Raw genomic sequence first — 14,489 nt, 5'->3', positions numbered from 1 at the left:
TGGTTAAGGACCTATTATGGACTGCCTCAGCCACCTTTCCCAGTATTGGTGGTACAAGACGCAAAAGTCCCCTAAGCTCACATTCCTTAGCTGTAAAATGTGGTGTAAAATGACCACGCCCCTCTGTTGTCAGCAGTTATGGTTCTGGCAGGAAACAAAATGTGCAAATTTGGTCTTTTGAGCAGAAGTTAATAAAAGTCTCCGTGAAAAATTGTTTTCTTTAGGGGGTAGTGCTGTATTTTGAGGTAATAACAATGAGGTTAAAGCTACTATCTCTTAAGCATAAGAAAGTGGGCAGGAGATGGTCCACAGAACCTGGAGACATAGAGCATAGTACAGATGCCCTTCCCCCTCTAGCTTTCATTGATGCTGCTCACTAGGATCACTAACTTTGGACCCCCTTGGGGCTCAGTTGGAAGAGGTATTGGACAGGGATTGGTGCAAAGCCAGATACTCAGTAGGCAATTGTTTCTTATCAGCAGCACTGCTATCATCCTACTCATCACTACCACCATTATCACCATAATTATTACAATAAAGGTGTACCAGGGCTGCCATCACCAAGATAACCATCTCCTGCAGCTAAGCTGGCACCTGGCTTTCCCAAGACAGGTCAGTTTGTGTACGTAGTGAATTCAGGCAGATCTGTAGGCACCACAAAGCCCTACCATAGTTCACTCACATATTTTTTCTTTTTTTGTATCATTTTTATTTTTATTAATCATAGTTTATTCACTTTGTATCCCCCCTGTAGCTCTCTCCCCCCTCCCCTCCCAATTCCACCCTTCCTCACCCTTCACTCATGCCCCTCCTCCAGTCCACTGATAGGGGAGGTTTTCCTCTCCTTCCTTCTGATCCTACTCTATCAGGTCTCATCAGGATTGTCTGCATTGTTTTCCTCTGTGGCCTGGTAAGGCTGCTCCCTACTCAGGGGGAAGTAATCAAAGAGCAGGCCAATCAGTTCATGTCAGAAGCAGTCCCTGTTCTCATTACTATGGAACCCACTTGGACACTGAACCACCATGGGCTATATCTGTGCAGGGGTTCTAGGTTATCTCCATGAATGGTCCTTGGTTGGAGTATCAGTCTCAGAAAAGACCCCTGTGCCCAGATTTTTTGGTTCTGTTGCTTTCCTTGTGGAGTTCCTGTCCTCTCCAGGTCTTACCATCTCCCCCTTCTTTCATAAGATTCCCTGCACTCTGCCCAAAGTTTGGCTTTATGCCTCAGTATCTGTTCTGATACCCTGCAGGGTAGAGTCTTTCAGAGGCCTACTGGTAGGCTCCTGTTCTATTCCCTGTTTTCTCCCTCTTCTGATGTCCATCCTCTTTGCCTTTCTGAATGAGGATTGAGCATCTTAGCCAGAGTTCTTCTTCTTGCTTAGCTTCTTTAGGTGTACAGATTTTAGTATGTTTATCCTATATTCTATGTCTAATATCCACTTATGAGTGAGTAAATACCCTGTGTGTCTTTCTGCTTCTGGGGTACCTCACTCATTCACTCACATTTTGATCTTTTCTCTTTACCAGGGGAGACAGCCCTGCTGAGTCCTGGACCTCCAAAAGAACAGTTTTACAGGAGTGCTGCTGTGTCAAGAGGACCTGTCTCTGATATGAAAGCCATGCCCTGGAACTGGACTTGCCTGCTCTCCCACCTGCTGGTGGTAGGGATGGGTTCCTCCACCCTGCTTTCACGGCAGCCACCCCAGCTGTCTCAGAAGCGTTCATTTGTCACATTCCGAGGGGAGCCCACCGAGGGCTTCAATCACCTCGTGGTAGATGAAAGGACAGGGCACATTTATTTGGGGGCTGTCAATAGGATCTACAAACTCTCTAGTGACCTCAAGGTCTTGGTGACTCATCAGACAGGGCCAGATGAGGACAACCCCAAGTGTTACCCACCTCGTATTGTTCAGACCTGCAATGAGCCGCTGGCCAGCACCAATAATGTCAACAAGATGCTGCTTATAGACTACAAAGAAAACAGGCTGATTGCATGCGGGAGCCTGTACCAGGGTATCTGCAAGCTCCTGAGGCTAGAGGACCTCTTCAAGCTGGGGGAGCCCTTTCATAAGAAGGAACATTACCTCTCTGGGGTTAATGAGAGTGGCTCTGTCTTTGGGGTGATCGTCTCCTACAACAACTTGGATGATAAACTCTTTATTGCCACCGCAGTGGATGGCAAGCCTGAATATTTTCCTACCATCTCCAGCCGGAAGCTGACTAAGAACTCTGAGGCAGACGGCATGTTTGCTTATGTTTTCCATGATGAATTTGTGGCCTCTATGATTAAGATCCCTTCAGACACCTTCACAGTCATCCCTGACTTTGACATCTATTATGTCTATGGTTTCAGCAGTGGCAACTTTGTCTACTTTTTGACACTTCAGCCAGAGATGGTGTCTCCCCCAGGCTCCACAACGAAGGAGCAGGTGTACACATCGAAGCTTGTGAGGCTTTGCAAAGAGGACACAGCCTTCAACTCCTATGTGGAGGTGCCTATTGGCTGTGAGCGAAATGGGGTGGAGTATCGCTTGTTACAGGCTGCCTACTTGTCCAAAGCTGGTGCTGTGCTTGGCCGGACCCTGGGAGTCCGTCCAGATGATGACCTCCTCTTCACCGTCTTCTCCAAGGGCCAAAAGCGGAAGATGAAATCTCTGGATGAGTCTGCCCTGTGCATCTTCATCTTGAAGCAGATCAATGACCGCATTAAGGAGCGCCTGCAGTCCTGTTACAGGGGCGAGGGAACACTAGACCTGGCCTGGCTCAAGGTGAAGGACATCCCTTGCAGCAGTGCGGTGAGTAAGGAGGGATCTTGTGGGCCCGGACAGTAAGGTGTGGATGATAAGGACCCCAGCCTTATAGCCTCCATGGGGTTTTTATGGCTCTCCTTCTTTGGTCTCATTGATTTGGACTATCAACAGCCAAGCATCTTTAGTAAAATATAGGTTTCCTATTGGTACCTCATTCTGATCTCTTTCTTGTTGCTGATTATGAGAAATACGTCTGAGAGTTAGTGGAAACTTGTAACGTTGATGGGGTTTTTTGTCTGTTTGTTTCTGTTTTTGTTTTTGGGCATGGTGGAGCAGCTTAGAATAAAATGATGGAAGATTCAGGAAAAACAAGTGTTAACATGTGAAGTTATTTTGCATTTGAAGTGGACATTGGATTTCAGAGAATTAGGGAGTATTTTAGCCCCATGCATATTTTTATAAATGACAAATAAAAATAAAGGGGTATAGGAAGAGATCACCAAATTTGTGTTCATGGTGCCACACAAAAAAAAGAAAAAAAAAGTCTGTCCTAAGTTTCTGTTGCTGTGATAAACACCACAGCTAAAAGCAACTCGTGAGAAAAGAGTTTGTTTTAGCTTACAGCTTACAATCTTTCAGGAAGGGAATTAAGGGCAAGAATCCTGGAGCCATTCATTTTGGGTAGTGGATGACCTAGCAGGATGGTCTGTGGGGGCCATTACAAACTTAGGGGACTCTAAAGCGTTCCTAAATGATGAGCCATATTTGTGCTCTGTGTGTGTGTGCACACTTAAACATAGGTCAGTTGGGGGAAACAGGAGAAGGTAAGTATAGAGAAGACCTTTAGAGAACCCTCATACTTTTATAGTGAAATGCCAAGACTGGACCACCAATTGTTAGCAGAAATTTATTTCACATAGTTTTAGAGGTTGCCATAGTCTATAATCAAGTGTCTACATTTGTTTGAGGACCCATCTGCTGTATTATAACATGGCAAGAGGATGAAGGGAAAGAGAGAAAGAGATAACTGATCTTGTCCTTAACCCACTCCCACAATAAAAGAATTAATGCAAGATGGGAGTGGTGGTGCACACTTTTAATCCCAGCATCTAGGAGGCAGAGGCAAGAGAATCTCTGGGTTTGAGGCCAGCCTGGTTTGCAGAATTAGTTCCAGGACAGCCAAGGCCAAGAAAATAACCCCTGTCTTAAAAAACAAAAACAAATAAAACAATTTAACCCATTCACTAACCATCTCTTAAATATCCTATCTCCTTTTTTTTTTCCTATATTTTTTGGGGGAGGGGCATAAGTATGTAGACCCAATGTATGTGTAGGCACCAGGGTTGATATGGGAACTCATTCTCAATCATTCTTTATTCGTTGAGATAGAGTCGTTCAGTCAAACATGAAGCTAATCAATATGGCTGTTTTGCTAGCCAGCTTGCTCAGGAGATTTCCCTGCCTCAGTCTTCCAAGGTCAGAGTTATAGGTAGGCCACCATGCCTTCCCATGGATCTAAACTCAGAATTCACGCCTATATAACAAATGATTTAACCACCAAGCTCCTCTCCAGTCCCACTAGCCAGGAACCTCTTACTACTGTTAAAATGCAACCAACTTTAAGTTTGCATTTGGGAGGGGATGAACTTCAGCCCATAGCTGCTTGGTTAAATCTTGATGTTACATTTGAGTACCCTGGAACACTTGAATACATGTGATAAATATCTCCACCAATGCATTTATATACCTATGTGCACACATTGCTCATGCTAGAAAATGACAGTGGTAGCAATGTGTGCTGACTAAACAGAGAGCTCTTTTGAGATCAGAGGGGTTACCAATCTCTGACAGCTTTCTCTAGAAAACTTGCTTAAAGCTGTTTAGGCGTTTGCATTTGGAGCAATAGCATCTTCAGGGGGCCACCTGATTGCATGAACAGATATCTCTCCTGCTCTTGCTCCTGCCACATTCACCACGGAGGCCTGCAGAGCTGTAGGCCCTAACACTGCATGGTATTCTTGGAGAGAACAGAGGGAGTACAGCTTTGTGAGACAGACCAATGCCAGGACTGGGAGTAATGGAGCCAGATAACAAGCTTTTGATTTTTTTTTCTTTTGACTTTAATTAGCCCTTTCAAGTTAGAGGCGAGTTCAGAGCTGAGAATAGAGAGAAGGAGGCTAGAAACTGCACAGGGCTAGGGCTGTCTCCCAGTCAGTCTAAAAAGGGCCGGGCTAGCTTTTAATGCACAGTATTAGTTTTCTTTGATTTGGTTGATACCCAAGTTCCTTTGCTCAGGCTCTCTTGTTACAATTCATTTGGACTCAGCTCAGACCACACATGTCCCATAAGGCACAATGTCAGCATCAGCCAGACCAGACTGTAACACTGCCCCCAGTGTCAGCTATACTGGCATCCTGCATTCCATGCTGTTTCTTCCAGTCTAGAGACAAAATGGACACAATGAACTCTGGCATTCTTTGTTGCCTTTGAATCTGGGGCTCCCCTAAGTTGTGTAAAGTGGGAACCAAATCTCAGATGGTGTCTTGATTATGGTTTCTATTACTGTGATCAAAACCATAACCAAAGTAAGTTGGAGAGAAAAGGGTTTATTTAAACATATAGTTCCGTATCACAGTCCATCACCAAGGGAAGAAACTGGAAGTAAGAGCTGATGCAAAGGCCATGGAGAAGTGCTAATTATTGGCTTGATCAGATGGCTTTCTTATAGCACTCAAGGCCACTAGCCTAGAAGTGGCATGGCCCGCAGTGAGATGGGCCCTCCCATGTTAATCATCAACCAAGATAATGCACTACAGACTTGCCCACAGGCAAATCTTATAGAGGTGTTTTTCTCAATTGAGAGTTCTTCACTCTAGTTTGTGTCAAGTTGACATAAAACTAACCATCAAAGCTGGATTTGTCCCATGGGTTCCTGCTACTGGGAATAGCTGAAGGAGGCTAAAACTTACGACATTGACTTTAAGGGTTTGTTTTGGGGGGTGGGGAATCCCTGTGTGTTTTATTGTAGTTACAACTTGGAAAGCTTACAAAGGCAATATGAACAAAGATTACATCCTCTATTCTAATTCTGTGAGTTAGACTGCTTATCAGAAGGTATTTATTAGGCTTATATATGGCCCCTTCCATTTCTGGAGACCCATAGTCCTTTCCATGAATTCAGAGCTGAAATAAGCCTGATTTTAGGTCACTTGCCTACCTCCTGTGTCCAGAACCTTCTGATTGCAACTCTCAGAGAGCTCAGTGGTGCTTCTGCTCCTCACAGGCTAGGAAGGTGGGCTATATTCATGTCAGAGATGTGGCTGGAGAACAGCCAGGAGGGGTATGCTATGGTTGAGAGGCTGTGAATACAGAAGCACTTGCAAGTGTGAATCCCTGGGCTGTGTTGGATATGGATACTGTGAGATCTTGTGAGGCATCTCTAGGTGTGTTTTAGGAGATGGAAGCAACCCCTAACTTTGCCTTTTGAGCCTTCCTTTTCCCTGAGTCCAATCTGAATGGAGAAGGCAATAGAGCCTGCACATTGCTCAGAGAATCTCATAAGGGTACAGGGATAAGAGACCTAGAAACACCTGACAGGGGTCTTGGGCTGTGATGGGATCCAGGAGCCTAAAGATTAACCCGAGGCCAACTTGCTAGGCATCTAGGAGGGCTAATCAGTTTGATTTAATTTCTATTTCTGTAGCTTCTCACCATTGTCTCTTTCCCTGGCCCTGGCCCCCTTTGCAGGCTACTTCAAAGGTTCTCTGAAACTTTCAGTTTACAGAGCATATAACTCTAGGGCTATGGAGGACATAGCCCACTATTTTTGTCTTGTGCTAGGACTCTTTGCAGGCCAGCCTTTCTCACAAAGACCGGCCACTTCTGACACGGAATAGGCAGCCTTCTCTGGGGCGTGCACTGCTGTGAGCCAAGGATCTGTGTCCTCTGTTAGTCTAGGTGTTGTCCTAGACTTGGATACCTACATTCCTCTTCCTCTTCAGCTTGCTGGGGTCTCTCACAGAGCCCCAGGCAATGCCTCTGAGTAAGATGATGAGTGGAGAAATATCTTAAGTCCTGGGAATGTTCTGGGCAAGTAGGCAATGGACTGGCCAAGATCAAGGAAAGACCTCAGTCTCCAAGAATGTAGAAGGGAAGTTGATCACCACAGCCTGTAGATGGGACAAAGGTTGTGGTCAAGGGAGCGTCTATTGCTCCCTTTCCTGAGTCTGAGTTTGGAATCAGCCAAGAGGTGAATATGGGCATCAAGCAGAACCAGCCTACAGCTGATAATGGGAGGCAGACATAGAATGGAAACAAATCATTTCCTCTTCTCTGTGAGCTTTGACCTCAGAGTGTCCTTTTGCTAAAAACAAAACAAAACAAAAACCTGGGTCCATGGGACAAGGACTCTTATTTTGAATCACCACCATCAATCACCTGTCAGGCCCTTATCACTGGGAGTAGAAAGTAAGGGCCACCACCGCTTTGTACAGCTTTGTCCTGCCAGTGTGCAAGGGGCTTCACTCCCCCTTTCATTATTCCCAGAGTTCTATAGGACAACAAAAGAATCAGGCATCCTCTCCAGCTCCAAGGGGATAGAGAGACAGAAAATCAAGTACTTACTTTAATGTCATGTAATTAGCAGTTTAGGACATAGTGTGTGTGTAAATTCCCAGCCCACTACTTCACCCATAGTATGTTTCAGAACAGGGCCAGTGGATCTTGTTCAGGTAGGCAGGTCCCTTTGCAAGGACCATCTAGTCGGGACAGGGCATGTCCTGGGCCCCGAGTATCAGGTACAAGTGGGGCTCTCCAAGTTAATGCAGTCTGGGAAAATCTCCCAAGATTCCGGAGGCACACGTGGAAGAACCACGTGGAAGACTTGGCCAAGCTCCCATATGATTTGAAGGTTTACTCACTGGCTTTGTCAGTCCCCTGGGGTTCCCAGAGGTATAAGAACCAGTTTCATATTTACTTCCTGCCCAGTAGCATACATACAGTGATATGAAGGAGACCCTCATCCCTCCATGCTCTGTGATTCATCTGTTTCCCAGACACAGCAGGTAGTCCTAGGAAGAAGACAGAGTCATTCCCTTGGACTCAGGCTGGCCTTATGTCCCAGCATAGATGGTCACTCAGGTTTGCCTGGCGCCTGAGATCCTGAACTACATGAAAATGAGCATCCGGAATGGCCAGGCAGCTTTCCCAGGCCTGTTTCAGCCTTGGGCTGTTTTCATTTCCCTGTCAGCAGGAAGCTAGGCTCTGACTACAAGGGCTTGTTTCCTGTTATGGTGAGAGGTAAGAGTTCCTCTCTTTGCTTGGCACTCACCCTCCCTTGGCCCAGGAACTTCTCTTCCTCCCCACCCTGTCCCCACTTCTCATCCCAAACTCTCTTGCCAACACTACAGCCCACTAAACAAGTTCATAGAGCACCACATAGTCCCAATAGGTACATACCTTGCAAGTCTCCACCAAACCCCCTGGGCTCTCACTCCTTGCAAGCCCTTTGAGCTCCACAATTTTCCTCTTTCAGATTTGGATGATTGTTATTAAGGCAACCCCAAGATGGAAGTCTTCCACGTCTTGCCTCAATGTAGCTCCCGTGCTAGGCATCTAGGTGTAAAGCCACTCACCTATCTTATACTTCTTGGTCATCAGGGTTTGCAGTAGAAGTCCCATCTAGATCAAATAGGGTCATGTGATGATGGCTGAGTCCTGGGGAATTAGCTAGATCTGGTGGGAGGAAGTCTGAGGTTGCCTGAATGTGTTCTTTCAGGATGTTACTGGGAGGCCAGCAGGTCAGAGGTGTGTGTGTGTGTGTGTGTTCATATGTGACTGCAGAACCCAAGAATAACACACACTGAATTGTAATACAGGCAAATTCAAGAGACTCCATCTATAAGTTCCTGAGCTGTGGATTAAGGACATGTAGCCTCACCATGCTGAGATAGCACTACCCAGGTTCCGCACAATGTCATGCTCATTAGTCATATTTCCCACAGGTGCACACACCTTCCCTTGTTGATATCTCTCTGTCGCTCTCTGCTTCTCCTTGTCTTGCTCTAAACCTCTCTTCCTGTGCCTTGTCACCTCCTGGCCTCTCTGTGTGGCTAGTTTTCCCTCCTGACGGTAGTTTTTACCCTTAGCGGTGAACTTAGTGATATTCCTCTCTCATGAGTATACAGACATGTATACATATGTACACATGAGCATCATTCAGTACGGCATAGCACAGCCTGGATGGGAGGCTGGGCATCTTGTCAATTAACACATGAATGCGCCTCACTGATCACCCCAGATATGGGGTTCCCTTTAATTCATTTTATTTACACAGGGCGGTGTCTTGGTGAGGATTCTGACCAAGGAGTCTGGACCTTTGGGTCTTAGCCAGCACCAACTCATGAGCTATCATAGGGCCAGTAAACAGTTTCCCTTCTGCTCTAATTTATGCTAATGAAGGAGTTGTTGAGGTAATATATATTTCATAAAAAGCAAAAAAGAAACACACTGATGTTATTAGGTAAGGGTAGGCCCAGAACCCCTTGATGAATACAAATGATCCCAGCCCCACCCTGCACTCCCACCTCTGGTTATACTGTCCCTATGATTTATTGCTGGATCTTCGCCATCAGTATCTTTTTTGGAGAGATTTGGGCTCTATCTAACTGAAGCTACATTCAGTTTCTTAATACCTAGGATGTGCTTCTCTGCTGGCCTTTCTTCCTTTCTTTCTCTGTGGTAGGCTAGGGAAGAAAACATCTTTTGAGCCATGGTCTTGTTACTCTCATGCTCCGGTGTCCTTTAATTTTTACAAGGCTGAAGGGAATGATCATATAGCCACACCCTGGCAACTGGTCTCATTTCTTTAACAACGTTAAAGGAGAACGGGGCAACCAAGGACACTTTCCTCATTCTGTCTGCCCATTTAAATCCTTCTTCCTCGTGAATCCTGGCCCCAGATGCTGCCCGCATACACATACCGGGGTCTGTGAGAGCAAAGAAAGCCAGCATACTCTCCATGTCATTACTGTGTCTCTGTCAGTGTTCCAAAATATAATGGGATCTGTTCTGCTGATTTATCCTGCGTGCCGGCGACATTACCCAGACACACGGGCCCAAGGAGCAAGAGAGGAAGATACATGGCAACATGAGTGGGGCTAATAAAATTTATTCCCACTAACAAGGGAATGACCTACCCCATAATTCAGCCTGGCGAGCAGGGCCACTGCGTCCCTGTACCCGCCAGGAAACACACAAACTTAATCATCGTGGCATTCCTCACTTCAATTATACTTCGAGTGGTGGCTGTGGCTGCCTGCCTTAAACTCTGGGAGGGAGAAAAGAGCTGGGATTGATGGGCAGGCTCTGTGGGATTTATCTACCCCTGACAGGCAGCTGCTAAGGTCTAGAAGGGGAGGGGAGCTTCCTCATGGAGGTTGGCTGGTACTGCTCACAAGGCTGAGAAACTTCTCTGGGAGTCCCCAGGGGTCCAGTCATCGCCACTGGGTTTGCGCCTGGTCTAGTTGCCACCTGCAGAGTTTTGATTCTCTTGCCAAGCGGGCCCATAGCTGTGGCCTGTACAGACCTCCATTGTGCCATGTCCTGGCCACTTAATAGAGGGAGGAACCTGGGTCCCACTTAATAGAGGGAGGAACCTGGGTCCCACTTAATAGAGGGAGGAACCTGGGTCCCTCAGCAGCTGGGCTAATGAGAAGAAAGTCATGGGTCCAGCCCCCAGGATCCTGATTGCGCTGCTCTCTAATGGCTGCTCAGCAACCCCTCGGAGGGTACGTGCCAAACACTTGGTGTTGTTTGTGGGCCTGGCTTGCAGAAAGCGCACTGGGATTAATGCCCCTCTCCTGGGAATACAGCAGCAATGAGTCTCCTCAGTGCCCTATTAGAAGACTATCTTGTTATCATGACTATGGGAAGATCTTTGAATATCTGGTGACACTGGGCCACAGTTGGTCCCCAAACATACAGAGGTTTCAAAATAAGTATAAAAAGAAACATTGACTTTGTTTATGACTTCCATCACTCCATAGATACAGGAGTACAATAATTAAACTTTGGAAGCTGCCCCTGTTCCTCACAGAACTCCTGGGACACAATTGGCCTTCTTCTGCCCTGAGTCTTAGTTTCTTCCCTCCTTTATGAGATGCCTGAAGTAGGTCTCTTGGTTCTTGGGAACCTTGGCTACAATTGTTGGGTTGATTTTCCAGCCATGAGATGCTTTGCACTGAGTCCCTTCAATAACATATTTGTCTAACTAGGTTATTGTCACTGTGGCTTGCTGGCTCTTCCTCCCCTCCTCTGTACACATTCATTTTCCCTACAGTTGCATTGAAAAGCACACAATAAAGAATCACTCTGAAGTGCTGCAGTAGTAACTAAGTGGATGACTACAATCCCCTACTCCATTTCACGGCCTGGATTCAGGGGCAACCTTCACCTATAACGGTTCTCTGGCTTTCTTCTCAAAGTTCAACACAGTAGGAGCTTCAATAGAGGCTTAGAGAGAGGGTTAGAAATTATGAAGAAGAAAGCAAAGGTTATGTAGATCAGTAAATCATCAAAGGGTTGGAGGTATGTCTGCGTGTGTGTGTGAATTTTTTGTTGCAGAAATGACCACATCTTACAGAGTAACAGACTTCTCATAGGATAAACCTAAGCCTTTTATAGGCCCTCGGAGTTCTTCCTAGGCCCCTCTCTGTTTACCCCTGAGGAAACAGAGAAGAGCATACACAGGCTCATCTCTAGGGGCCCACACATACCGTGCTTCAGGCCCTGGTGCATTTATGAGCACCTGAGGGTCAGCAGCCATATTTGAGATATGGTTCCTAATAAGTGGGTGATCATTATCACCCTGTACTGCAGAGCTTCACAATCGGAGTCTATTTAGACATGAGCTATTACAGCTTATCTGATCAATACCTCCTTTAAAAAGAAATCCCACATGTGTAATTCACTGATGCTGGGTTTCTAGCAGAGGCCTGCTATGGGCAGCTTGTGCTGTGGTGTGTGTGTGTGTGTGTGTGTGTGTGTGTGTGTGTGTCTTTGTACGCACTTGCCAGTGTATGTAGGTATAATTAATGCAAAGATGCAAAGAGGTTTATGGCTTGTGAGGATAAGGAATTCCAAAGGGTCTTTTGTCCTCAGGAGAAGCAGCTCACAGACTTTTCTACTTTTCCCTCTGTCTTGTATGTCTTCACAAAGCTTCCATTTCTGCTTTTTTTTGGAATACGTGAACACAAGAGAGGAAGACCAAACTTTGATGATTGGTCAGGGATCTTCTCAACAGGGTAAGATTGGTTGTGTCCAGGTTCTAGAGATGGCCGAGGGCAGAGGTTCTCCTTACTCTGTGGGCCCTGCTGTCCCTGAGACTGGAAGGTTCCCACTCTAAGACTGCTGCCTAGCAACCCACTGGACATTAGGTTTTTGGGTTTGTTTGATTTTTTCTTTCTAGACCTTTCTGTTTTCCCTGTAACTTCATAGATTGCTAGGGAAGCCATAGCAAGTCTTGATTTTGTTTCTTGTAACATGGGTTGGTCTCGTCTGGTGATCTTACTTTCTTCTCTGGAGTAGCATAAAAAAATGGTAGTATTCTGTATTCTAAACCAAAGAACATGGAGACAAAGTCACCTGTACACAGAGACTGTTTCCCTGCCCTCCATTCTCTCTGAGGGTACCCCAAAGAAGATGCCAAACAGCTTGTCTAGATACAGCCTAGGTCTGCTTCCCCTAGAGAAGGACAGTATGCTGGACATCAACCGAGACTTTTGTTTCTTTATGTTCCTGGGACTTCCCTGCATGCTTGCTCTTTTATAAATACCCTGAAACAAATTAATAAACAAAGAACTGTCACTAGCATTGTTTTCCTAGAAGCTCCCTTTTTCCTCTTGCTTAAAGTAAGGAGTTCCTCTAGATTAAGGTCCCCAGCAGTGGCTCAGATGGCCACATGGAAGGAATTCGGGCAGCTTTCCTCCCTCATTTAATGGACATGGGTGGTATCCCAGGGTCAGAAGATGTTGTGGAGGTGCTCAGAATTTCACATGAGAGGGTGGGCAATGTTCCTCACACCAGGAAGGGCTGAAGGGCTGTTTTGCTGCCAGGTGTGTAAGGACTCATCTCTTTACTGACCTCAGAGAAAGTAGAGAATCAGGTTTGGCCTTTCATTTTTTTCCTTGGAATTCAGGGCAGCCTGGCAGGTACGTCCATGGTCAGAGTAGCCAGCTGCGTCCATCTTTATATCACACTGGCTCACCTGACCTGCATTTCTGGGCCAGCACGGGCTGTTTATAAGCAGTTGGATGCCTGGGGTGAGAGGGGAAAGCCTGTGGCTACAGAAAAGACTATGTCCCAGAGCTCAGCTAATTGGCCCACAGGGGGATGGACCTGCTGACCCCTACCTCATTAGCACTGCCTTTGGACCACTGAGCTCTGGCCTAGTTCTGACCTTTCTGTAATAAGGGTTCAGTGGGGTTCTGGTAAAGGTGGGGCAACTGGGGGCCAGGGAAAGTATCTCTGTGTGGCAGGGAAGGGGCTGTGAGGAGTGGACTAGGGGCCTGCCAGCTGGGGAGGGCAGCATCAGGATAAGGTACCAACCTACCTTCTGCCTTACAGCCTTCAAGATGGACTGGCATGGCTATACTCATGATGGTTGGGTCCTCAAGAACTGATCACTAAACCTGGGGTTGGAAGGTGATTCTAATGCAGTGGTTCTCAACCTTCTTAATGCTACAACCCTTTAATACAGTTCCTCATGTTGTGGTGAGCCCCAACCATACAGTTATTCTTGTTGCTGCTTCATAACTGTAATTTTGCTACTGTTATAAATCCTAATGTAAATATCTGATATGCACATCATCTTAGGTGACCCCTGTGAAAGAGTTGTTTGGCTCCCCAAAGGGGTAGCAACCCACAAGTTGAGAACTCCTGTTCTGAGGGGTTGAAGGAGAACCCCACCAGTTTCCTACAGCTGGGTCTGTCTCCTTCAGCTCTTCTCAGGACCTGGGCTCTTCAAGTGGCTGCCTTGTGGTTCTGTCCCAGAGCCAGGGGACATTGACAGAGGAAGGATGCTGGCAGCGTTTTCAATCCTCTCTTAGTGGAGATGATAGAGCTTTTCAGAGTGCCAGTCTGTGCAGAGTGGGAGCAATTTCCCTGTAATTGGTAAAGTAACCGTAACTGCTCTGTCATTTGTATGTAGCGACACATAATTGCATGGTAACCTTTGCTGCTGTGTGCGAGGGAAGCGTGGTAAGCTATTAGATTGTAATTCGGAGTGTCAGCTATGGATCTCCGCTCTACCCTTATCATGGCTGCTGGTGCTCTGCAGGCTGCTGGGTAGCTGTTGTGGGGACTTTGGCATTTAGGTCCAACTTGGGTGGGCTGCTGTTATGTGATGTTTTTTGTGAGGGGATAAAATCCAGGGTGTAGCACCCCAGCCACTCCTCAGTGGGGTTAAAGCCCACTGTGGTATCTTTGAAAACAGAAACACCAAGAAGGCTGTGAAGATGTGGATGCCTCAGCCCTCCTCTGGCTTTCTGAGGAGTGTGTCTGGTTGAGACACAAGGTTTTGCTGTCTTCTGGATCTAAGAGACCATTCCTTCGCTGCTTTATTTAGCCTCCTGGGTCCAATTTCTTTCCCCATCCTGACAGATAACTCTAGTCCCTTACTCTCCACAACACTCCTGAGGTAGAAACCATGTATTTCCTCAGCTCTGCCAAGCCTCGCCAAAGT

General features: G+C 46.4%; 1 protein-coding gene across 1 annotated transcript in view; it reads left to right on the top strand.

The window, feature by feature from the left end:
- Plxna4 (plexin A4) overlaps positions 1 to 14,489 on the top strand; it is a 446,010-nt gene that overhangs the window by 70,687 nt on the left and 360,834 nt on the right. The window contains exon 2 of the mRNA XM_055602031.1: positions 1,527 to 2,794. Coding sequence (XP_055458006.1) covers positions 1,610 to 2,794 — 1,185 coding nt within the window. The 5' untranslated portion in view covers positions 1,527 to 1,609. The remainder of the gene's footprint in view (positions 1 to 1,526; positions 2,795 to 14,489) is intronic.

This window comes from Psammomys obesus, unplaced genomic scaffold (genome assembly GCF_907164565.1).
Source record: "Psammomys obesus unplaced genomic scaffold, mPsaObe1.curated_primary_1811, whole genome shotgun sequence".
NCBI classification, from domain to species: Eukaryota; Metazoa; Chordata; class Mammalia; order Rodentia; family Muridae; genus Psammomys; species Psammomys obesus.
The sequence above is the reverse complement of the archived record's forward strand: the minus strand, read 5'-3'. Positions and strand labels throughout refer to the sequence as shown.